Below are 24,329 nucleotides of genomic sequence, written 5' to 3'. Positions count from 1 at the left end.
AAGTCCATAATCAGGGTGCCAACATGGTCAGATCTTCGTGAGGACTCTCTTTCTGACTTGTAGAAGGCCACCTTTTCACTGTGTACTCATGTGACCTTTGTACAAATGGGAGGAGAAAGAGTGAATTCTCTCTGGTGTGTCTTCTTAGAAAGACACTAATCCTGTCAGAACAGAACCTCACTTTAATGAGCTCATTTAACCTTAATTTCTTTCCTAAAGGCCCTATCTTCAAATATAGTCACTAGGTTAGGTCTTCTACCTAGTAATTTTTTTTTGGTGAGTGGACACGGCACAAGTCAGTTCATAGCAGTGTGTCAAATTGCCTAGTCCCACACTTTTAAAAGTTGGTTGATTGCCAATATTTCAAAATCAGATTTCCCTTAAAATTCTAGAATTCTAGGCCGGGAGCAATGGCTCACATCTGTAATCCCAGGACTTTGGGAGGCCGAAGCGGGAGGATCACCTGTCAGCAGTTCGAAACCAGCCTGACCAACATGGTAAAACCCCATCTATATTAAAAATACAAAATTAGCCGGGCATGGTGGCACATGCCTGTAATCCCAGCTACTCAGGAACCTGAGACAGGAGAATCTATTGGACCCGGGAGGCGGAGGTTGCAGTGAGCCGAGATCACACTATTGCACTCCAGCTTGGGCAACAAGAGTGAAACTCCATCTCAAAAGAAAACAAAAATTCTACAATTCCAGTTTCTTTTGAATAATCAGAAGATACTGAACCAGCATTCTCTCTTGGCAATAATTGTCTAGAGTTGATGAGCCTCTCCCTCCCTCCCCTTTAAAACTTGTATTTTTTGTTCACCACGTTGCTCATCTGGCCTAGGTGGCCTTAACCTGTCTGACCCCTAATCTAGATATTGAGATTATGGCACCTATGTAAGCTCTTACCGCAGTACTCATAGAATATTCCAATAGCTTCTAGTTCTACCTTGATTTTTTCTTCCCTGTCTACTCTGAGGACCACTGCAAGGATATATTCCTTAAAACACTTTTAAAAATTATGCTACTCTCCTTCACTCCACAGTAATTTACTGGGTGTCTACAAAGTTGGAAGCATCATGCTAGAAGCTGAGGTGATAGTGGTAAACTATCACTTTAGGTTAGGTAAACTATCAGTTTAAGTGGGACCCTTGCCTTCATGGAGTATGCAGTTTACTTTTCCTCTCATCTGGATTTCCTTTCTGTTTCTTCTTGACTGTCCTAGTTCTTCAAAGCCCACCTCAAAGCAAACCATTTATTTGAAATTTTTTCTGACTATTCCATTCTCAGTAATCTCCTCCTCTCCTAATTATTGCTCGTAGCCTCAAATCATAATCCAGCAATGCAGCATCTATTTTCTTGTAATATTTGATTGCTATTATTTTATGCATAATTGTTTCTCATCACATGGACCTGGGATCTCAAACTCAAATTGCCAGGGCCCAGTAAAATGAGAAAAGCATGCCCTGTCTAAAGGGGACAGCTATTGATCATCTCCAGCTAATTTTTCCCTTGTGTCAATGTACAGTCTGTATTATAAAATCTCTCAGCTTTTTTAGAAAAGCAAGAAATAGGATTTTTTTCTTAAAAAATATGAAATCTGCATTTGAAAGGTTGTTATATGTTTCTGTTTTAATCTTTAACATCACTATGAGAACCAGGCCAACATCTGCAGCAGGCTGCCAGTTTTCTCTATCTGACCTAGACTGCAAATTTACTGAGGATAGAGGCCAGAGACCGTGAAGTTTGTTTTCTTCCTTCTGGTATTACCTCCTCCCTCCTTCTCACAAAATATCTGCTACAGTGTTGGCTATTTAGTAGGTTCTTGGTAAAGACTTGATTATCACCAGAAAGTTCCCCTTTAAGTTAACCATGATGTCCTGTAAATGACATAGTAGTTCTACTTTCTCCAAATACCTAAATGTGCCTTTGAAGACAATTATCAGGCCAGCTTTCTTTTTCCCTGTCCCCCTTTTTGCCAGATGTAATCATCTACATTTCTTGATCTAGCTCCATTTTGTTTTCTTTTAAAAAAATTGGTTATTTCTCTAGAGTTGCTTTCATTTTTTTCTGCATTTCTCTTCTATTTACCATTTTTCTTGAAATATTGTACATCACAAATAAAGTACAGTATCTTCAGAAAGGTCTACATGATGCTGAGCATATATTTAACTTTGATTATTTGGAGCTAATTATTCCATCTCTTGTTTCTTCCTATACGTTCAATGATGCGGTTGTTTCATCTTCAGTTAGAATGGGCGGGGATGTGATGTGAATATATTTATTTCTTGTTTGTTAAACTAGTTCTGACAAATATACATAACAGTTGGTGCTAAAAGAATAATAACATACTTATTCCTTAATTTTGTAGCTAGATCCTAGAATAGATGTGTAGCATTGAATTGGCTACTGCATTAACCTCACTTTCTGGAGCTCTACAAACTGAAATGGTCCAAGACTCTTCTAGGATGCCTTGTCTTGGTGCTCCTGAACCACTGCTCAGGCAGTGAGTAGAAAAGTTATTCAGGAGCCAAGGTCTCTTCCCTTAAGTACCTGTTGCACAAAACATGGATGAGGACCAATTGTATTGTTACAAATTATTTGTGGTTGCCACACTACCACCATGTTTAATTTATTGGAGGAGATTGTTGCATGAAATAAAGATATGAAGTAATGAAGAGGATCACATGAGATGTTACATAATGATTCAGAGCAATGAGTTTTTGCTGCTGTGGCTCTTTGTCCCTTAGTGCCATGCTGGAGTTGTAATTCGTAGAGGTTTTGTTTTATAATTAACATAATAATTAGTGGGAATCTTTTAATACTCTGTACATATATTCAATATTAGAGTTTGCTGCAAAGATATAAAAACACCTTCATTATTATTATTTTCAACTCTAACAAACTATTTCAAAGTGCAGGGTAGTAGCATGTACTTTAAGGAAAAAAAAGAGCTTTGGTATCAAACATCATACCTGGATTCCAATCCCAGCTCAATAATTTACCAGTTTATGTGACCTTGGGATTATTTAATCCCACTGACTATTTCTTCATGTGTATAGTGGGATCAACAGTAATACCTACCTCACAGGGCAATTGTGAAAATTAAATATGTCCCATTAGAAATGCCATGAAGTGTGGCACACGTTTACCTATGTAACAAACCTGCACATCCTGCAGATGTACCTCAGAACTTAAAAATTAAAATTAAAAAAAGAAATGCCATGAAATGGTATGATATCTGGGATTTGCATAAAAATATCCATTGAGGTAGGGGGAGTGGGTCGAGGTACAGATGAAATAAGGTTTACCATTAGCTGAAAATCATTGAATCTGAGAGTAGGCACATGGGGTTTTTGTCTACTTTTGTATACATTTAAAATCACCCATAATTTTTTTTTGAGGTGGAGCTTCGCTCTTTCACGCAGAGTGGAGTGCAATGGCATGATCTCAGTTCACTGCAACTTCCACCTCCTGAGTTAAAGTGATTCTTGCCTCAGCCTACCGAGTGGCTGGGACTACAGGCATGTGCCACCACACCTGGCTAATTTTTGTATTTTTTAGTAGAGAAGGGGTTTCACCATGTTGGTCAGGCTGGTCTCGAACTCCTGACTTCAAGTGATCCACCTGCTTTGGCCTCCCAAAGTGCTGGGATTACAGGCGTGAGCCACCGAGCCCAGTCATTCATAGTAATTTTTAAAATACCATTGGAATGAGACTCAAGTTTACCTGATGGTTTGTAGAAAACTTAATCCTTCTTGACATCAATCTCACAGGTTAAGCAGAAACCTGAGATGATTATTATGGATTTTCCATCTATGTCCTTGTAATAAAATCATATATCATAGAATGTTATAAACTGGAAGGGATCTGAAAAGGACTAAGTAGTTTACTCAAAATGGCACTGCTAGATAACAGTGAAGCCTGATCTAGAATACAAGTCTCCCAGATCCTAGTTAAATGATTTTCCCATTGTTTCACATGGCCTTCTTTAATAGTAAGAGTTTTATCTGCTTATTGCATATAAGATTAATTATTGTTTAAACATAAATATATTTGTTCAATGGAGATTCAAGGCAAGGGGACTGGTTCTAGGCATCTGAGGTTATGTTTCTATAATACCTTTAAATCTGTTTTGTCAATTGATTCTTATAAGTATCTTGTGAGGTGAATGAGGAGTTATTTCCACTTTCTACATAAAGTGACGACACTTGCTCAAGGTCACACAACAATTTACTGATTAAACTAGAACTGAAACGCAGGCGTGGAGTTTATTGAGCTTCATCTCCACTTGTATTTCCAGTTTTAGACTTTTATCGTAATTCCTCTTAGCTTTCATCTTTTTCCAGAATGAGGAATCTTAATCTCTAGCACATTCCAAGGTAATTTTTCATTCTGGCATATTTATTATCTTTTTGTGGAAAAGAAAATGTAGCTTAACATCAGCATCTGAGAGAAGCGCAACTGGCTGAAAGCACTGGAGGCTATGCAGGTGATATTGTAGAACATGAACTCATGGGAGAATGGAGATAAAGATATCAAAAATCATACATAAGTTTGTTACTGGAAATGGTTTACATCTTAAGTATGTGACCGTATTTATGTACTTTTAAAAATTTTCTGACAGAAGTAATCCTAAAAACTTATATGGCTATTTTATCTTTACATCTTATAAGACGTTTTTCCATGTGTTATCATGATTGGTCTTCATAACAGCCATGAGTGGGGAGGGCTACACTGGTGTATTCCCATTTTTCAAAGGAGAAAACAGACATAGAAAGGTCAAATGACTTGCCCAAAGTTATAAATCTCTTTTCTGGTATTTCTTATCACCTTATATCTTCAATACCTTACATGACTTCACTACTTCAAGTTTAGCTGGCTGTTGTAGTAATTATGTAATACTAGATTTCAGTCTTTCTGTCACTGTCATTCATACATGTTATGTGCTGTCAACCTTCATTTATTTTTGTGGCAATATGTTTTCTCCTCTTAAATTCTGTTCTTTTTAACATCCTAGTTTGCCCTCACTTCCTTTTATCTCATTCCGGGTAAGCTAAGAAGGAAAACTACAGGGGTTTTCTGGTTTGTTTGTTTTTTCTTTCTGGTGAAAAGATACACATAAACTTAGAATTAGTCAGCTGGACTCAGTTTAGATGATCCCAATTTTGTTGGCAACATCCAAAGCATTGTAATCAGGAGCCAGTCAAACATATGTCTTCTTCTCTCCATCAGGCCAAATCAGGGTGTTGACTGGCCACGTCAATATCATAGAGCTTCTTCACAGCCTGTTTGATCTGGTGCTTGTTGGCTTTAACATCCACAATGAACACAAGTGTGCTGTTGTCTCCTATCTCCTTCGTGGCTGACACAGTGGTCAGCGGAAACTTGGTGATAGCCTAGTGGTCAAGCTTGTTTCTTCTGGGGGCACTCCTCCGAGGATATTTGGGCTGCCTACAGAGTTGCAGTGTCTTGGGCCGCTGGAAGGTGAGGGGCGTGTGGATCTTCTTTTTTGTGTGTGTGGTTGTGGACACCTTTCAACACTGTCTTCTTGGCTTTCAAAGCCTTTGCTTTGGCTTTGACTTTAGGAGGGGCAGGAGCTTCCTTCTTCCCTTTCCGCGCCATCTTATCGGGGTTTTCTGTTTTACACCTACTTCTGAGTACCTGCTGTGGTGGTGGTTCTTATAATTTAGATTGGGTACCTCAAGTCACTCTCCAGCTTTTGTGTATGTTGAAACTCTTGCCTTTTTTTTTTTTTTTTTTTTTTTTTAGATGGAGTCTCACTCTGTCTCCCAGGCTAGAGTGCAGTGGTGCGATCTCAGCTCACTGCAACCTCCCCATCTCCTGGGTTGAAGCAATTCTCTTGCCTCAGCCACCCAAGTAGCTGGGATTACAGGCATGCACCACCACTCCCAGCTAATTTTTGTATTTTCAGTAGAGACAGGGTTTCACCATGTTGGCCAGACTGGTCTGGAACTCCTGACCTCAGGTGATACGCCTGCCACAGCCTCCAAAAGTGCTAAGATTACAGGCATGAGCCACCACGCCCGGCCCAAAACTCTCGAATAGAAAAGTCATACAGAGCTGCCTGCTGAGGTGCTACAACTGGGAGTTGAGGTTGAGTTTTCCAATGGTGATAGGTGTGAGCCTGTTTGGGGGAAATGAGAGAAATTGGAGGATCTTGCAATCTCCCTTTATTAAGCAGTTGGTTTATAGCAACCATTTATTCCCTGCTGTGGAATCTGCTTAAAACAGAAGCTGGAAGATCCCACTGGTACCCAGGTAATTTCATTATAGCTGCTTTATGTCTCCAGACTACTGAGGTTTAAATCTCCTCTCTGCTGTTTACTAACTTGGTGATTTGGTGGTAAGCAACTTCATCTCTCTGTGCCTTAGTTTCCTCATTTTTAAATTTCATTCAATTCAATTTAATTTTTATTTTCTGTTTTTGAAACAGGGTCTCTCTGCACCCAGGCTAGACTGCGGTGGCACAATCATAGCTCACTGCAGCCTCTACCTTCTGGGCTCATGTGATCCTCTTGCCTCAGCCTCACACAACAACATGCCTGGCTAATTTTTAAATTTTTGGTAGAGATGGGGTCTCACTGTGTTGCCCAGGCTGGTCTCAAACTCCTGAGCTCAAGTGATCCTCCCACCTTGGCCTCCCAAAGTGCTGGAACTACAGGCATGAGCCACTGTGCCAGGCCCACTTTCTTCCTTTTTAAAATGAGGAAATAATGGTGCCTACTACTAGCGTTGTAAGGATTAAATGAAGATCTCTATAGATAGATAAATAGATATAAACAGAATATCTGTTTATATTCTGACACATAGTAAGCACTCAGTGAATGTCGGCTGTTATAGTTCTTTTTATCACCATTCCATTATTAATGTCATGCTGCAGAGATATCCTGAAGGCTTTCCCAAAGGCCTATTGCAACACTACTGTTAATTCCTCTGGAAGATGTACAATAAAATTGTCTGAAAATAAATGTGTACTCTAGTCTTTCTCAAAACCCTTAAGCATTGATTTTTATTTTTAAATAATTCAAGTACTTCTTATAGGTTAGAGGCGAAAGATGAATGATATCTGCTTAAGATCTTCCTAAGTGATTGGTTGTGTTGTCCTTAAATGTGTTCATCTTTTAGCAGACAATTTTTCAGAAAGAAGGTGCTCACCAGATTTGAGGTATTAGGAAATGGTTGGGGAGCACTATAATTTGAGTCAGAGGACTAAAGTTTCAGTTCTGATTCTAGCACTTCTAAACTATGTGATCTCGGGCCTCCAAATTTATTATGTGTGAAATGGAAATTATATGAAAGCCGTGTATTTCCTTACTGTAAAGCTATGTCGATGTATATAAGACATTATTTGAATTGTCCAAATGCTGTATCCTGTCAAAGCACAAGGTCCTTTCTTAGGCCTGAGTCAGGGTTTCCAATGCTCTGCTTTCTTTTTAGTTGTAGGCTCTAATGACTCTGCTTTGCACCCCTCCTTACTTTATCTCTTCTAGTACCCCTTGTCACTTTACCTGTAGGCATTTTTCCCCTTCCAGGGTTGGCCAAAGGATGAGATGTTTTCTTCTTAGCCAGCACCTGCTCCAGTTCCTTGGAGGCGCTGTTCAGTTTTGTAAGACAAGCTGATCATTATAGGAAATGCCATTTTGGTATAATATAAACTTGGGGACATGACAAAAGTTACACAATTTTATCAAACTCCTGTAGTCACAGTACCTGGAATGTGGTTTGTGATGTCCTGCATATATGAGACATTGACCCACTGGCGATGGGACTCAATCTTCTTCCCTATTTCTTCCTCCTCTGTTTCCTTCTATAGTACCCCTGCCCTTAGGAGAAGGACCAGAAAGTCCAGCTTGTAGACACAAAGGCTTGAAGAGCCAGTCCAAGCAGAATAATGGTTATTACCTCAAGTTGGTAATTTGCATTTCTGCTGTCCTCCTGCCTGAGTGATTCACATCTCAATGGCCCAGGCCATATATACTATAATCCCCTTTTGTATATTTCCTTACCACTTCCCTGACAGCCTCTGTGCAGCTGTCTGGACTCTCTTAGACACTTAGAGCAGAAATTCCAAGTCTAGAGAAAAGCAAGAGGCTCATAAATCCCTCTTAAAAAAAAAACCAGAGCCACCTTTAAGACCTTCTGTGGGCCTTAATTTTCTTCAGTTTTCAATTTTGCCTGGGTAAATATTTTTAAAAATTAAATTTAAAAGAGGAGGTTATATACCTTCCCAGAATCTTTCCTTATAGTCATTCCTACCAATATTTAGAATGTTGACCAGGATTACCTAATGGCTACTCCATTTGGCTGTTTTCTGGGTGAGGGCACTAACCAGAAATGGCTGAGACATTCTTAATTGTCAGCTCTCCCTCTTATACTATTTTACTAAAATATTTGTGATATAGGAGGACCAAGAAGTATTTTTCAGGCTCCTTGATTGTTGCTATTAAAGCTTTTGAAGATGGGCAGTTATAGTTCTGGATATGGCTCTATCTTTCCTCATTTCCAAGATCATTCATTCCTTTATTCACTGGACATTAGTACATAGTGTATAGGAGATGCTCTGCTAAAAGATAGGGATACAAAAAAAGGAACAAGACTAGGTAACTACTGAAGGGCTCACCTGGTGGTGAAGGAAACAGACAGTTCCTCTTTGTGCCAGGTACTGTTGTAAATACTTGAACATATATCAACTTGATACATCCTCATAGTAACTCTGTGACCTAGTACTATTATTATTCCCATTTTACAGATGAGAAAACAGACACAAGAGGCTGGAAAAACTTTGCCCAACTTCTTACTGTTAAGAAGTCACAGAATCAGAATGTGATTCTAGGCACTCACTCCAGAGCCCACGTGTTTTACTACACTTTGAGAGCAATGTGGAGTGTTGACCAGAAGGGGAAGGAAGTGACTATGAAATGATGAAGGGCTAGATTTAAGAGATGTATCTGCAGGAGAATTATTATAGCTGATAACCAACTGGCTGAAGATAGGGAGAGAGGAGTCAAAGGTGGCTGACCCCTAGGTTTTTAGACTGATAGACTGGGTTTATGGTGGTACTAGAAATTGAGATTAGAAATATAAGAGGTGGAGTAGGTTTGTGAACTCATGGGGTATAAAAGTCCTATTTGATACACAGGACAGATTCTTTGGGCCAGAGTTCAAGATTCTGATAATCAACAATAATAATAGTGGTGATAATAGCTAACTGAGAGTGTTCTATATGCCAAGATTTGTTTTAAGTGTATTTACGTGTACAGTTATTCATCACTTAATGAAGGGGATATGTTCTGCAAAATACATCCTTAGACAATTTTTACATTGTGTGAGTATCATAGAATGTACTAACATAAACCTAGATGGTATAATCTACTACAACCTAGGCTATATGGTATAGCTTATTGCTCCTAGGCTACAAACTTCTATAGCATGTTACTGTACTGGATACTGTAGGCAATTGTAGCATAATGGTGTATATTTGTGTATCTAAACATAGAAAAGGCACAGTTAAAATATGGTATAAAAGATTTTAAAATGGTGTACCTGAACACCACTTAACATGAAGGAAACTTGCAGAACTAGAAGTTGCTCTAAGTAAGTCACTTAGTGAGTAGCGAGTGAATGTTAAGGCCTAGGACATTACTGTACCTTACTTTAGACTTTTTAAACAGTGTACACTAGGCTACACTAAATTTATAAACAGTTTTTTTGTTATAAATTAACCTTAGCTTACTATAACTTTTTTAGCTTAAAACACAAATCCTGTACAGCTGTACAAAAATATTTTATTTCTTTGTATTCTTATTTTATAAGCTTTTTTCTATTGTTAATTTTTTTTTTTTTTTGCTTTTTACAAGTTTTTGTTAAAAACTAAGACACAAAGACACACATCAGCCTAGGCCTGTGAGGGTCAGGATCATCAATATCACTGTCTTCTACCTTGTATCTTGTCCCACTGGAAGGTCTTCAGGGGTAATAACATGCATGGAGCTGCCATCTCCTATGACAACAGTACCTTCTTCTGGGATACCTCCTGAAGGACCTGCCTGAGAATGTTTTATAATTAACTTCTTTTTAATAAGTAGAAGGAGTACACTCTAAAATGATGATAGAATGTATAGTGTAGTAAATACAGAAAACAATAACATAGTCATTTATTATCACTGTTAAGTATTACATACTGTATATAATTATATTGACTGACAGCACAGTCGATTTGTTTACACCAGCATCACCACAAATACATGAGTAATGCTTTGCACTGTGACATTACAGCGGGTATGATGTCACTAGGTGATAGGAATTTTTTTAGCTCTGTTAATAATCGTATAGAATCATGGTCGTATCTATGATAACACTTGGACACAGGAAGGGGAACATCACACACCGGGGCCTGTCATGGTGTGGGGGGAGAGCGGAGGGATAGCATTAGGAGGTATACCTAATGTAAATGACGAGTTAATGGGTGCAGCACACCAACATGACACATGGATACATATGTAACAAACCTGCACGTTGTGCACGTGTACCCTAGAACTTAAAGTATGAAAAGAATCATTGTCGTATCTGTGGGTCATCGTTGACTGAAACGTCATTACATGGCATATGAATGTATTAACATGGAATGTTCACATTAACTCTGTTAAGGCAATACCGTGTTCCCCTCTTTTGGCAGGTGAAGAAACTGAGGTTCATAGAAGCTAATATAGCTTCTCAGAATCACTCTGCTTCCTCAACTCTGCTGTCTCTTAATCCATAGGAATCGAAGAACAGATTGGAGATGGCTCTCTTAAGTTGTACTTGCTAGAAATAATGAAGCCTGTTGAAGGTGTTGGGTGAATGCAGAGGGAGAATGGAATCTTCTCCACTCCTACGGATGTTTCTGGCAGCAACAAAGAAAGCTCTCCTGGCGTTTTGGTGCCCCCCTGTGGGCTGTATGAGAGTTACCTGACCTCACATTCTTTTTCCACCATCACACCTCCTTTTCCAGTCTTAGAAATCAGAAAAAGCTTAGCTACCCTCTACCACCTCTCACTTCATAGTTAATTACACCTCAGGCATCTTTCATGCATAAATTCTCTAATTTTCTTTCGTTCTTTTCCACCCTTTTCCAATTTCTGTACTTGAGAAAACACATTCCCTCACTCTCCTTTTCTGTCATTGTCATCGAAAACCTTCAGAAATGTGATTAAACACCTACCATGTACCAGGCAATGTTCTAGGGCCTTGGAATACATTAGTGAAAAAAACAAAGATGAAGGTATCTGCCTGCAAGGAGCTCAGATTCTATTGGAAGTCAGTTTTCTTAATTCTGGCTTCTACTATTCTTATTACTTACTACAGTTCCTCCATTAACCTGTTAAAAGATAAACTTTAGACAAATTACACTTAACAGTTTAATCAAGCAAAGAATTATTCATGAATCAGGCAGCCCCCAGAAGAAATAATAGATTCAGAGCAACTCTGGGGCTGCCATGTAGTCAGATAATATTTATGGACAGAAAATGGAAGTGAGGTACAGAAACAGCTGGATTGGTTATATCTCAGTATTTGCCTTATTCACACACTTCAAGTTGTTGACTGCCTGTAATCGACTGAAACTCTGTGATTGACGCAATAGTAGATTACACTGTCTACACATCCAGTTAGGTTATGGTTCATTATAGATGGGGAAACCTTTAGGCTAAACTTGAAATATGTGAGGAGGAAGCTTTAAGCTAACCTTAATTTAACAAACCCCACCCCCAAGTTCCATGGAAGCCTTAGGGCTCTGCAGAGGATAGTCTGAAATCTTTTAATCATAGATGGACAAGTTGAAGCTTAGGAAAAAAAAAAGGCCTTGCCAAAGATTATGGGATGTGAGTGCCGCACATCTAACTCCCAGAAAATCTGGTTGAGGAAGAAAGCTAGTAGGTGCTTCTAGTATGAATGACTGATGGTTTAAGGCAGCTGAATTAAGACACTAATTCCTTTTTATAAGAGGAAAAACTAAAGAGGAAAGAGAAAACTGCTTTTATTACCCCACCTGGCTTGTAGATTTAAGAGACGTAGACAGATAAAATACATCTCTAGAGATATTTGGCCTTGATGTGTAAATAAGTTCACTGGGGTAAATATACATATAGGAGCTTGGAACTCCTTCAAGCAAGAACTAGACCAGGAAGGTAGAATACTGAAAACTGTAGCTATGCTGATGTTCCTATGAAGGCAGAGCATGTTGGTGAAACAGGAAGAAACAGATTACCTGCATGCAGTTTGGTGGAGGGGAGCAGCTAATATTATTGGGGAAAAGTTAGGGCCATCTTGATGAGTAAAATAAATCAGGTTTCAATGGCTTATCAGTATCTAGTAAGTACTGAAAGATAAAGGTCATAGAACACACATAACATTAATGGCATACTTATGCATATAGTGGGTTAGATTTTATTCTGAAAGTTGTCTTTTCCTTTTCTCTTTTCCAGATATGGATAAACTCATAAACAACTTGGAGGTCCAACTTAATTCAGAAGGTGGCTCAATGCAGGTATTCAAGCAGGTCAGTTATCAGGAAAATAGGGTACTAATATTGGGCCATAATAGTATTGAATACTTGGTAGTGATTGCAGAATTTAAACTCATTTTTCTTTCTATAACATGTTTGGGGATTGAGAAGAGGTGAAGGAAGACATATTTCTAGAAAGTATATGAATGCCTTGGTTTCATGTTCAGCTAGGGAGTAGATCTGGCCTAAAAGAAACAGCCTCTGGAATCAAGGCTATAAAGACAAGAGTAGACATTTAGTAGACAATAGCAACTATTTATATAGCACTGTTTCATATTTCAGATAGGATGAAGATTAAATGCATTGTCTTATTTAATCTTCACCATAATCCTGTTGAACAGTGTATTAATTAGTATTCTCCAGGGAAACAGAACCAACAGGATATGTGTGTATGGTGTATGTGTGTGTATGCATATATGTACATGGAGAGAGAGATTTCAAGAAATTGGCTCATTAGATTGTGGAGGCATGGCAAGTCCAAAACCCCATCGGGGTAGGCCAGCAGGCTGGAGATTCAGAAGGAGTTACAGTTTGAGTCCAAAAGCAGATTGTGAGAAGAATTCTTTCTTGCTCTGTGGAGGACAGTCTTTGTTTTACTAAGGCCTTCAGCTGATTGGATGAGGACCACTCACATTATAGAGAGTAATGTGCCCTATTTAAAGTACAATGTTTTAAATGTTGGTCTCATCCAAAAAAATACCTTCACAGAAACATCTAGAATAATGTTTGACCAAATATCTGGGCACTGTAGCCCAGCCAAGTTGTCACATAAAATTAACCATCATTATTCTTAGTTTCCCCATTTGATGGAAAATAAAACTGGCCTTGAACACTCCAAGAATTAGGATTCAAAACAGGTTATCTAGATTTTATATCCCAGGGCTCTGTGCTAGATGTTGAAGTCCCGTCTTTCTTGGGGTTGCAAATTCACTGCATGAGTGAAACTCAAATACAGTCAAAATTAACCTTGAAAATCTTTAAATCACCTATAGACTTGAGTATACAGTGTTGTATATACAATACTTGTCTATTTCTTTATTTAATTCATCAGATAAAGTAGGTTACATTTAGGAATCTTTTTGTTATAATTTCAACTTTTATTTTATTTTTTGAATTTTTAAATATTTATTTATTTATTTATTTTTTTGAGACGGAGTCTCGCTCTGTCACCCAGGATGGAGTGCAGTGGCGCAATCTCGGCTCACTGCATCCTCTGCCTTCCAGGTTCAAGCTATTCTTCTGCCTCAGCCTCCTGAGTAGCTGGGACTACAGGCACGCACCACCATGCCTGGTTAATTTTTGTATTTTTAGTAGAGACGGGGTTTCACCATATTAGCCAGGCTGGTCTCGAACTCCTGACCTCAGGATCCACCCACCTCGGCCTCCCAAAGTGCTGGGATTATAGGTGTGAGCCACCGTACCTGGCCTTATTTTTAATTTTTGTAGGTACATAGTAGGTGTGTATATTTATGGGATACATTGAGATGTTTTCATACAGGAATGCAATGTGAAATAATCACATTATGGAGAATGGGGTATCCATCCCTGCAGCATTTATCCTTTGTGTTACAAACAATGCAATTACACTCTTTTAGATATTTTTAAGTGTACAATTAAGTTATTATTGACTCTAGTCACCCTATCGTGCTATCAAATAGTAGGTCTTATTTGTTATTTCCAACTTTTTTTTTTTTTTGAGATGGAGTCTTTCTCTGTTGCTCAGGCTGGAGTACAATGGTGGCTTCTCAGCTCACTGCAACCTCCGCCTCCCAGATTCAAGCAATTCTCTTGCCTCAGCCTCCTGAGTAGCTAGGACTACAGGCACCACGCCCAGCTAATTTTTTGTATTTTTAGTAGAGACAGGGTTTCACCATGTTGGCCAGGCTGGTCTCAAAATCCTGACCTTGGGTGATCTGCCCACGTCGGCCTCCCAAAATGCTGGGGATTACAGGAGAGAGCCACTGCACCCAGACAATTTCTAACTATTTTTTCGTACACATTCACCACAACCACCTCCTCCTCAACACCCCACTGCCCTTCCCAGCCTCTGGTAACCATCCTTCTACTCTCTATGTCCATGAGTTCAATGGTTTCAATTTTTAGATCCCACAAATAAATAAGAACATGTGATATTTGTCTTTCTATACCTGACTTATTTCACTGAACATAATAATCTCCAGTTCCATCCATGTTATTGCAAATGACAGGATCTCATTCTTTTTATGGCTGAATAGTACTCCGTTGTGTATCTGTACCACAGTTTCTTTATCCATTCATCTGTTGATGAATACTTAGGTTGCTTCCAAATCTTAGCTATTGTAAATAGTGCTGCAACAAACATGGAAGTGCAGATATCTCTTTGATATACTGATTTCCTTTCTTTTGGGTATATACCCAGCAGTGGGATTGCTGGATCATATAGTAGCTCAATTTTCAATTTTTTTGAGGAACCTCCAAACTGTTCTCCATAGCGGCTGTACTAATTTACATTCCCACCAACAGTGCACAAGTGTTTTCTTTTCTCCACATCCTCACCAGCATTTATTATTGCCTCTCTGTTGGATAAAAGCCATTTTAAATATCTCATTGTAGTTTTGATTTGCATTTCTCTGATGATCACCGATGTTGAGCACCTTTTCATATACCTGTTTGCCATTTGTATGTCTTCTTTTGAGAAATGTCTATTCAAATGTTTTACCCATTTTTAAATTGAATTATTAGACTTTTTTCTATTGAGTTGTTTGAGCTCATTATATATTCTGATGATTAATCTGTTGTCAGATGGGTAGTTTACAAGTATTTTCTCCCAATCTATGGGTTGTCTCTTCACTTTGTTGATTGAATCCTTTGCTTTGAAGAAGCTTTTTAATTGATGTGATCCCATTTGTTCCTGTTTGCTTTGGTTACCTATGTTTGTGGGGTATTGGTCAAGAAATTTTTGCCCAGACCAATGTCCTGGAGATTTTCCCAAATATTTTCTGCAGCAGTTTCATAGTTTGAGGTCTTAGATTTAACTCTTTAATCCATTTTAATTTAATTTTTTTATATGGTTAGAGATAGGGTTCTGGTTTCATTGTTCTGCATATGGATATCCAGTTTTTCCAGCACCATTTATTGAAGAGACTGTGCATTCCCCAATGTATGTTCCTGGCACCTTTGTAAAAAATGAATTCTTTGTAGATGTATGGATTTATTTCTGGGTTCTCTATTTTGTTCCACTGCGCTATATGTTTGTTTTCATGCCAATACAATGCCATTTTGGTTACTATAGCTCTGTAGTATAACTTGAAGTCAGGTAATGTGATTCCTTCAGTTTTGTTCTTTTTGCTTAGGATAACTGGCTATTCTCAGTATTTGTGGTTTGATATAAATTTTCAGATTTTGTTTTTCTGTTTTTGTAGATAATGTCTTTTTTTCTTTCTTTCTTTCTTTTTTTTTTTGAGATGTTGTCTCACTATGCTGCCCAGGCCAGAGTGCAGTGGCACAATCTCGGCTCATTGCAACCTTCACCTCCTGGCTTCCAGCAATTCTTGTGCCTCAGCCTCCCAAGTAGCAGGGACTATGGGCATGTGCCACCATAGCCCAGCTAGTTTTTTTTTTTTTTTTTTGGTAGAGATGGGGTTTCACCATGTTAAGCAGACTGGTCCTGAACTCCTAACCTCAAGTGATCCACCCACCTCGGCCTCCCAAAGTGTTGAGATTACAGACATGAGCCACTGCGCCCAGACAAGAATGTCATTGGTATTTTGATAGGGATTTTATTGAATCTGTATTGTGTTTTAGGTAGTATTGAAGCAGGCTATTTCCCTGACCCCTTTGTGGGTGGGAACTGGAGTGCACTGGTGCTGGACCTAGCTGGCGCTTTGGCACTAGCAGGGGCGAATTCCACTCACTTAAACCTGCTGTGTTCTACCCCTTGTGGGAGGGGAAGCACAGGTCAGTGGGTGCAGGAGCCGGGGTGAGTGCCTTTGGGCACCGGCAGGAGCAAAACTCTATGCGCACCCCGCAGCAGAGTCTGGGGGGGGCGGTGCCTGCGACCCCTGAAGCTCCAGAAGGAGTGTTACGGTGTCCTTTTAACTTTGCTGTCTGCAGATGGCTTAAGCATTAACAGCTCACCGTAGGGTCAGTGTGACAGCCTTTTGCACCCACACTCAAGTTCTTGTCTGGCATCCAGGAGGAATGAGGTTACACAATGAATCAAAGGTGGTTAATGTGGGGGATTTTATTGCTGATCAAAGTGGCTATCAGTGGGAGGGGGAGCTGAAAAGGGGATGGAGTGGGAAGGTAATCTTCCCCTGGATTCCAACTGTCCCCATCTGGACTCCTCTCCAAAGCTATGCCATCAAGCTGTCCCTCTGAAGTCAAGCCACTTCTCTCCAACATCCGACTATAATCAACGTTCAGCTGTTTCTCCTCTTTCTGCCAGCTGAGCCTGGGTTTTTATGGGCACAGGATAGGGGGCAGGGTCAGCCATGGGTGGTTTTGGAAAAGGCAACATTCAAGCAGGAAAACGGATATATAAGTTCTCACTTTGGACCGTGTTTCCAGGCTTCAGGGTGGGGCCCTCACCAGGGACCTGCCCACTTCTGCCTAGAATTTCCCTGCCTCCTGTCCCTGTCAGTATGGACATTTCAACAATATTGATTCTTCCAATCCATGAGTATGGAATATTTTTCCATTTTTTGAAGTCCTCTTCAATTTCTTTCATCAGTGTTTTATAGTTTTCATTGTAGACATCTCCCACTTCTTTGGTTAATTTGTAGGTATTTAATTTTATGTGTGGCTATTGTAAACAGGTTTACTTTTTTATTTCTTTTTCAGATTGTTCACTGTTGGCATAAAGATGCTACTGATTTGATTAGTTTGATTTTCTATACTGCAACTTTACTGAATTTGTTTATCCGTTCTAATAGCTTTTTCTGGAGTTTTTAGGTTTTTCCAAATATAGGATCATATCATCTGCAAACAAAAATAATTTGACTTCTTTTTTTCCAATTTGAATGCCCTTTATATCTTTCTCTTTTCTGATGGCTCTAGCCAGGACCTCCAATACTATGTGGAATAACAGTGTTGACAGTGGGCATCCTTGACATGTGCCAGGTCTTAGAGGAAAGGCTTTCAGTTTTTCCCCATTTGATATGATACTAGCTGTGGGTCTGTTTTATATGGCTTTTATTATGCTGAGGTGTTACTTGTATCCCCAGTTTTTTGAAGGGATGTTGAATTTTATCAAATGCTTTTTCAGCATCAGTTGAAATAATCATGGTTTTTAATCCTTCATTCTGTTGATATTATGTATCACATTGATTGATTTGTGTATGTTGAACTGTCTTTGCACCCAGGGATCCCACTTGGTCAGGATGAAGGATCTTTCTAATGTATTGTTGAATTCGGTTTGCCAGTAGCTTGTTGAGGATTTTTGCATCAGTATTCATCAGAGATATTGGTCTGTAATTTTCTTTTTTTGATGTGTCTTTGTCTGGTTTCGGTATCAGGGTAATACTGGCCTTGTAGAATGAGTTTGGAAATAGTCCCTCCTCTATTTTTCAGAATAGTTTCAGTAGAATTGGTATGAGCTCTTCTTTAAATGTCTGATAGAATTCAGCTGTGAAGCCATCAGGTCCTGGGCTTTTCTTTACTAGAAGACTTTTTATTATGGCTTCAATCTCATTACTTGTTATTGGTCTGTTCATGTTTTGGATTTCATGGTTCAATCTTGGTAGGTTATATGTGTCTAGGAATTTATCCATTTTTTTCTATATTTTTCAATTCATTGACGTATAATTGGTCATAGTGGCCACTAATGATCCTTTGAATTTCTGCAATATCAGTTGTAATGTCTCCTTTTTCATTTCTGATATTATTTATTTGGATCTTCTCTCTTTTTTTCTCATTAGCCTGGCCAAAGGTTTGTCAATTTTGTTTAACTTTTCAAAAAACAACTTTTTGTTTCACTGATCTTTTGTATTATTTCAAATTCTTTTAATTCTCTCATCTTTGTTGTTTCTTCTACTAATTTTGGGTTTGGTTTGTTCTTGCTTCTCTATTTTTTTCCAAAAGAATATGCAGGTATCATTCCTTTTCCAGGTCTTTAAGATGAATTATTAGATTGTCTATTTGAAGTTTTTTCTGTCTTCTGATATAGGCACTTATAGCTATAAAACTTCCCTCTTATGACTGCTTTTGCTATATTCCATAGGTTTCGATATGTTGTTTTCCATTATCATTTGTTTCAAGAAATTTTTCAATTTTCTTCTTAATTTCTTCATTGACTCACTGGTCATTCAGGAGCAATTTTTGTTGTTGTTGTTGTTTTTTGTTTGTTTGTTTGAGACGGAGTTTCACTGTTTTGTTGCCCAGGCTGGAGTGAAACGGTGTGATCTCAGCTCACTGCAACTTCTGCTTCCTGAGTTCAAGTGATTTTCCTGCCTCAGGCTCCCGAATAGCTGGGATTACAGGCATGCGTCACCACACCTGGCTGATTTTGTATTTTTAGTAGAGACGCGGTTTCTCCATGTTGGTCAGGCTGGTCTCGAACTCCCAACCTCAGGTGATCTGTCCACTTCGGCCTCCCAAAGTGCTGGGATTACAGGCATGAGCCACTACGCCTGGCAGGAGCATATTTTTTAATTTCCCTAATTAAATTAAAGTTTAATAATATTATTAAACATTAATAAATTAATGTTTTATAACACTAGTGGTGTATGGTGTTTGTATAGTTTACTAAATTCCTCTTGTTATTAATTTCTAGTTTTATTCTATTGTGGTCAGAGAAGATGCTTGATGTTATTTCAGGTTTTCTGAGTGTCTTAAGATGTGTTTTGTCACCTAACATATAGTCTGTCAGTGAGAACGATCCTTGTGCTGGGGAAAATCATGTGTATTCTTCAGCCATTGGATGAAATGTTCTGTAAATATATATCGGATCCATTTGGTCTATAGTGCAGATTAAGTCTGATATTTCTTTGTTGAGTGTCTTCAACTTTTATTTTAGATTCAGGGGATACATGTGCAGGTTTGTTACATGGGTATATTGTGTGATGCCAAGGTTTGGGATATAGATGATCTTGTCACCGTGGTAGTGAGCATAGTATTCAATGGTTTTTCAACCCTTGTTCTCCTCTCTCCCTCCTCCTTCTAGTAGTACCCAGTGTCTATTTTTGCCATCTTTATGTCCATGAGTACCCAATGTTTAACTCTCATAAATAAGAACACGCAGTATTTGGTTTTCTGTTCCTGCATTAATTCCTTTAGGAGAATAGCCTCTAGCTGTATCCATATTGCTGCAAAGGAAATGATTTTGTTCTTATTTATGTCTACATAGTATTCCATGGTATATCTTAACCACATTTTCTTGATCCATTCCACCATCGATGGGCACCTACGTTGATTTCATGTCTTTGGTATTGTGAATAATGCTGTGGTGAACATATAAGTGCAGGTATATTTTTGGTAGAATGATTTATTTTCTTTTGTATATATACCTAGTAATAAGATTGTTGGGTCAAATGGTAGTTCTGTATTAAGTTCCTTGAGAAATCTAGGGGTCAGTTTTAAAAATTGTTCTCAATCATTGTTTGGCCCATGGTGGATACATGAATTTGCTTAAGTTACATATGCATGTGGATGAGAATCCTTTGTACTGTTTTAATGATATTTAGCCCTATTTGATGTCCCATTTACCTTAATCGTAGCTTTTGCATTTAGGAATTATTAGCACATCAAAACTTGCTAATTGTTGGAAAACTTCTGCCTGTTGTTAGAGCTTACTGATAGTTAATACCAAGAGGAAGCTGAGTATAAGTAGTATTAGACAAAAATGTATTGTACTTGTAATAAAAAATACTCTATGAAATGTTGTTGAGCATGCATAGCTACCTTTGTTGTTGTTGTTGTTATTGTTGTTGTTGTTTTGAGATGGAGTCTCGCTCTGTCACCCAGGCTTGAGTGCAGTGGCGTGATCTCGGTTCACTGCAAGCTCCGCCTCCTGTGTTCATGCCATTCTCCTGCCTCAGCCTCCCAATTAGCTGGGACCACAGGCACCCGCCACCACACCCGGCTAATTTTGTTTTGTATTTTTAGTGGAGACAGGGTTTCACCGTGTTAGCCAGGATGGTCTCGATCTCCTGACCTCGTGATCTGCCCGCCTCAGCCTCCTAAAGTGCTGGGATTACAGGTGTGAGCCACCGCGCCTGGCCAAAGCTACCTTATTTTGAAATCTCATTGTACCTAAGTATAATTCTAGACATGTTTTTCTATGCATTCTTTAGGTATACTGAACTTCCAGAATTTGGAGGCACTTTGAAATTGGTTCAATGTGTAGAAAAGTCTGGATAGTAAGGGATCTAAGCACTTTTTTTGTTTGTTTCTTGGCATTTCCAGGATATCTTATTTTTAGAAAAGCTAGAGTGCTTGTGATACATGGCCACAGCACACTGGCCATGTCTCAGGTGACAAGGGCCAGTAGTTTGTGTTCTCTAACTACACAATGCTGGCATCATTCTAGTGTGGAGAAGCCTCCTGGTTTGATTCATTATAGGATTTGTTTATGTCAAAAGTTAGGACTAGTGGATGGGTGTGTAGCTCAGGGCACACATGCTGCTCTCCCTTCTCTAAATTTCTGTATCAACATACCATACAGTGAAAGAGCACTTGGTTGTCACCTGCCCTTTATTTTTCGTTTCTGATTACTTCCTACAAGTGGGATGTCTTGGTCAAAATGTATGAGCAGTGTTAGGGTTAAATTTTATCATACATGTCTCTCCTTTACCCTAATTTAATATTGTTAATATTTGGCACATATTTTCACACAGCCTAATTCTCTCTCTCCCCCCATTTTATTACTATTGTAAGTTACATCAAGAAACTTCACCCCTAAATTATCCTGCGTGCATCACCTACAAATAATGACATTGTCCTACATAATTACATCAGCACTGTCAGGCCCAAGAAAATGAACAATGTTTCCTTGATACTATCTAATTGGCTCATACATTTCTTTTTTTGCCTTCTCTATTTTTAAAGCTGGGCTGCATTCTCAGGGTTCATACATTTCTGTGCCACTTTTCCCCACACTGTTTTTTCTACATGGATTGTGCCTCAATGAGCTTGTATAGCTCACCAAACTCTTTACTTTTCTTAGGGCTCAAATTCCAATTCTACCTCTTCCATGAAACATACACAGAAAACCCCAACTGTCACGAATCTCTGGTGAACTCATGCTCCTGGAACACTAAATTATCTGTATTAGTCACTAATGTGGTACCTGTTCTGTATTGTCAACTGCTTTATGTAAATATCTCTTGTCTCCCCAGTAATATTTTTTGTCTCCCAAACTTCAATTATTTACTTACCACTTTCACGATTTTTGCCACATCTTTGCTATCAATATTATTCACATACTTTGAAATTATTTAAATAAATAAATAAATCTATATTAGTTTTGTTCTAAGCTATCTGGAGAATTCTCAGTTTGATGTGAGGTATTACCTTCCTAGAATTGCTGAAACAAACTACCACAAACTAGGTGGGTTAAAACAAGAGAAATGTGTTCTCTCACAGTTCTAGAGGCCAGAAATCTGAAATCAAGTTATTGTCAGGGTCATGCTGCCTCTGAAGGCTTTAGTGAAGAATCTTTTCCTTGCCTCTTCCAGCTTCTGGTACATATAGGTGTTCTTTGGCTTGTAGCCCCATCACTCCACTGTCAGCCTGCATCTTCACATTACCTTCTCCTCTGTGTCTCTGTGTGTTATTCCTCTGTATGTCTCTTATAAGGACACTAGTCATAGAATTTGGGGCCCACCCAGATAATCCAGCAGGATCTCTTCAAGATCTTTAATTACATCTACAAAGATACTTTTTCCAAAAAGACTCTGGGAATTGAGGTGTGGACAGGTGTTTTTGAGGGTCACCATTCATCCCACTACAATGTGTTATATATATTTTCCAATGTACGGTACAATAGAGTAAGCATAAATATTAAAATAAAATAACTTCATCCATGTATTACCCAAAAAAATCCTTAGATTCTTTGAGAAACAAAAACTGATTTAGTATTTTTCACATTTTCTATAGTTTTGTGCTAGGTACTAAGCAAATACCTAGTGAACAAATATATGCATACATATACATATATACATACATTTGTACATTTATGATCTCATTTTGCCTGATTGTGGCTACTACTATCCCAATCTCTTAAAATTGCCAGGTTTGTTAGATTAAGTCTAGGTTTCTAATAATACCCATCTCCATCCACCTCTCCATTTTCTAATACCCAAACACATAATGCTGTTATTGGAAAAAGACAAGTTTTAGAAGGTTAAACAGACTTTTTGACCTAAACAATGAATGTGTACAATACATGTGTGCATATGTATCCAGGCATAAAACTAATTGTTTTAACCCAGAGCAAAGCTGGAAGGTACCTGTTTACAAAAACAGGTTTCCTCTTTCTGTTTGGGAGGAGCCTAGGCTTTATCATGTTTCTATAACATCCCTTCCTCTCTTTCCACCTACTGTGCTGTCTATGGTATTTTGTTCTTCATTTCTAATCTTACATTACCACTTTCAAGCTCCACATCAGAGCTGTTTCAAATACATGAAAAATGGAAACTTTGTAACAGTTGATTCCACTGATTCTCAGGGCCTCTCTACCTATCTTAATCAAATGCTTAAATATTTGTGAAATTAACCAACTTTTCTCGGAGTTTATTTCTAGAATTGAGAGGGGTGTTTCCTAAGAACCGAAAGGGTCTCATCTTTAGTAATATATGAATAAATAACTCTTTTTATATTTTTTTGTCCACTCAAATTGGCTTAAGGAAACCTGATAAGGATTCTGGGTATTTGAGGAGTAGCACTGTGGAAATTAAAGCTTGTCTTCAAACCACTCCTAAGTTTCTTTGTTTTCTTTCATGTACAACCTTCTTCATAGATTCAGAAATCCGGGAATTCAGGATAAAGTCTTAAAATAGCAAATGGGGAAAGTAGCTATTCTCTTTGATAGTGATTGACTAGAGAATACTTAAAAACTGAAGCCATCACACCACGCTAAAGATGAAGAAAGATTACTTTAAAAGAAAAATCTGATGACAGAACAATCCTCAGATGAGCTTTCAAAGCTGAAGTGATTATATTCAATGAAGCATGAAATAGGTACCCATCCCGAGTCATCTTAGTGAGGATTCTTAAAATCACCAAAATTCTAGGGACAAAAACTCACTCAATCAAGACTTGAAGGTCTTCTTCAGAACCTTCAAGCATAATATGCTATCTATAAAGATAAGGTAAAGCAAATAGTGTGTTGGTTTTTTTTTTAACCATAGGGAGGGTTATATTCAAAATACGGAATAAGTTAGACTGTATAACAATATTTTTATTAAAATTATTTTGATCATATTGAAAAAAGAATCCTCAGTGCACACAAACAAAACTTATTCACCCTGATAGTGTGTAGATATGGAATGCTTGTCTTTAAGCCACAAAGGAAGGAACAGTAAGGTCAACATTGAGATCTACTTTTGAGAACAGTCTGTTTTCTCGAGAAAGCTTGCGTTCAGAAGACAATATTTACACCCAGAAAATACTTGCTACAAGATAGATTCACTTAGACATAAGAGGCATGCTTGGAAGTGATATGTACAGAAAAAAGTATGTGATGCTATGCTTTGAGGAAGTTACTATTAAGAAACTAAAACCCAAACAACTGCCCTTCCAACATTTCTCTCAAAGCCTTTTGATGGCAGGAGAGAAGTAATGATTGTAGC

General features: G+C 38.4%; 1 protein-coding gene across 1 annotated transcript in view; it reads left to right on the top strand.

Moving 5' to 3' along the window:
- Window positions 1–24,329, top strand: part of KLF8 (Kruppel like factor 8) — a 56,810-nt gene that overhangs the window by 5,473 nt on the left and 27,008 nt on the right. Inside the window, exon 2 of the mRNA XM_030807102.1 lies at window positions 12,482–12,555. Coding sequence (XP_030662962.1) covers window positions 12,482–12,555 — 74 coding nt within the window. The remainder of the gene's footprint in view (window positions 1–12,481; window positions 12,556–24,329) is intronic.

This window comes from Nomascus leucogenys, chromosome X, assembly GCF_006542625.1.
Source record: "Nomascus leucogenys isolate Asia chromosome X, Asia_NLE_v1, whole genome shotgun sequence".
Lineage (NCBI taxonomy): Eukaryota > Metazoa > Chordata > Mammalia > Primates > Hylobatidae > Nomascus > Nomascus leucogenys.
This window is presented reverse-complemented; position numbering and strand designations above follow the sequence as displayed.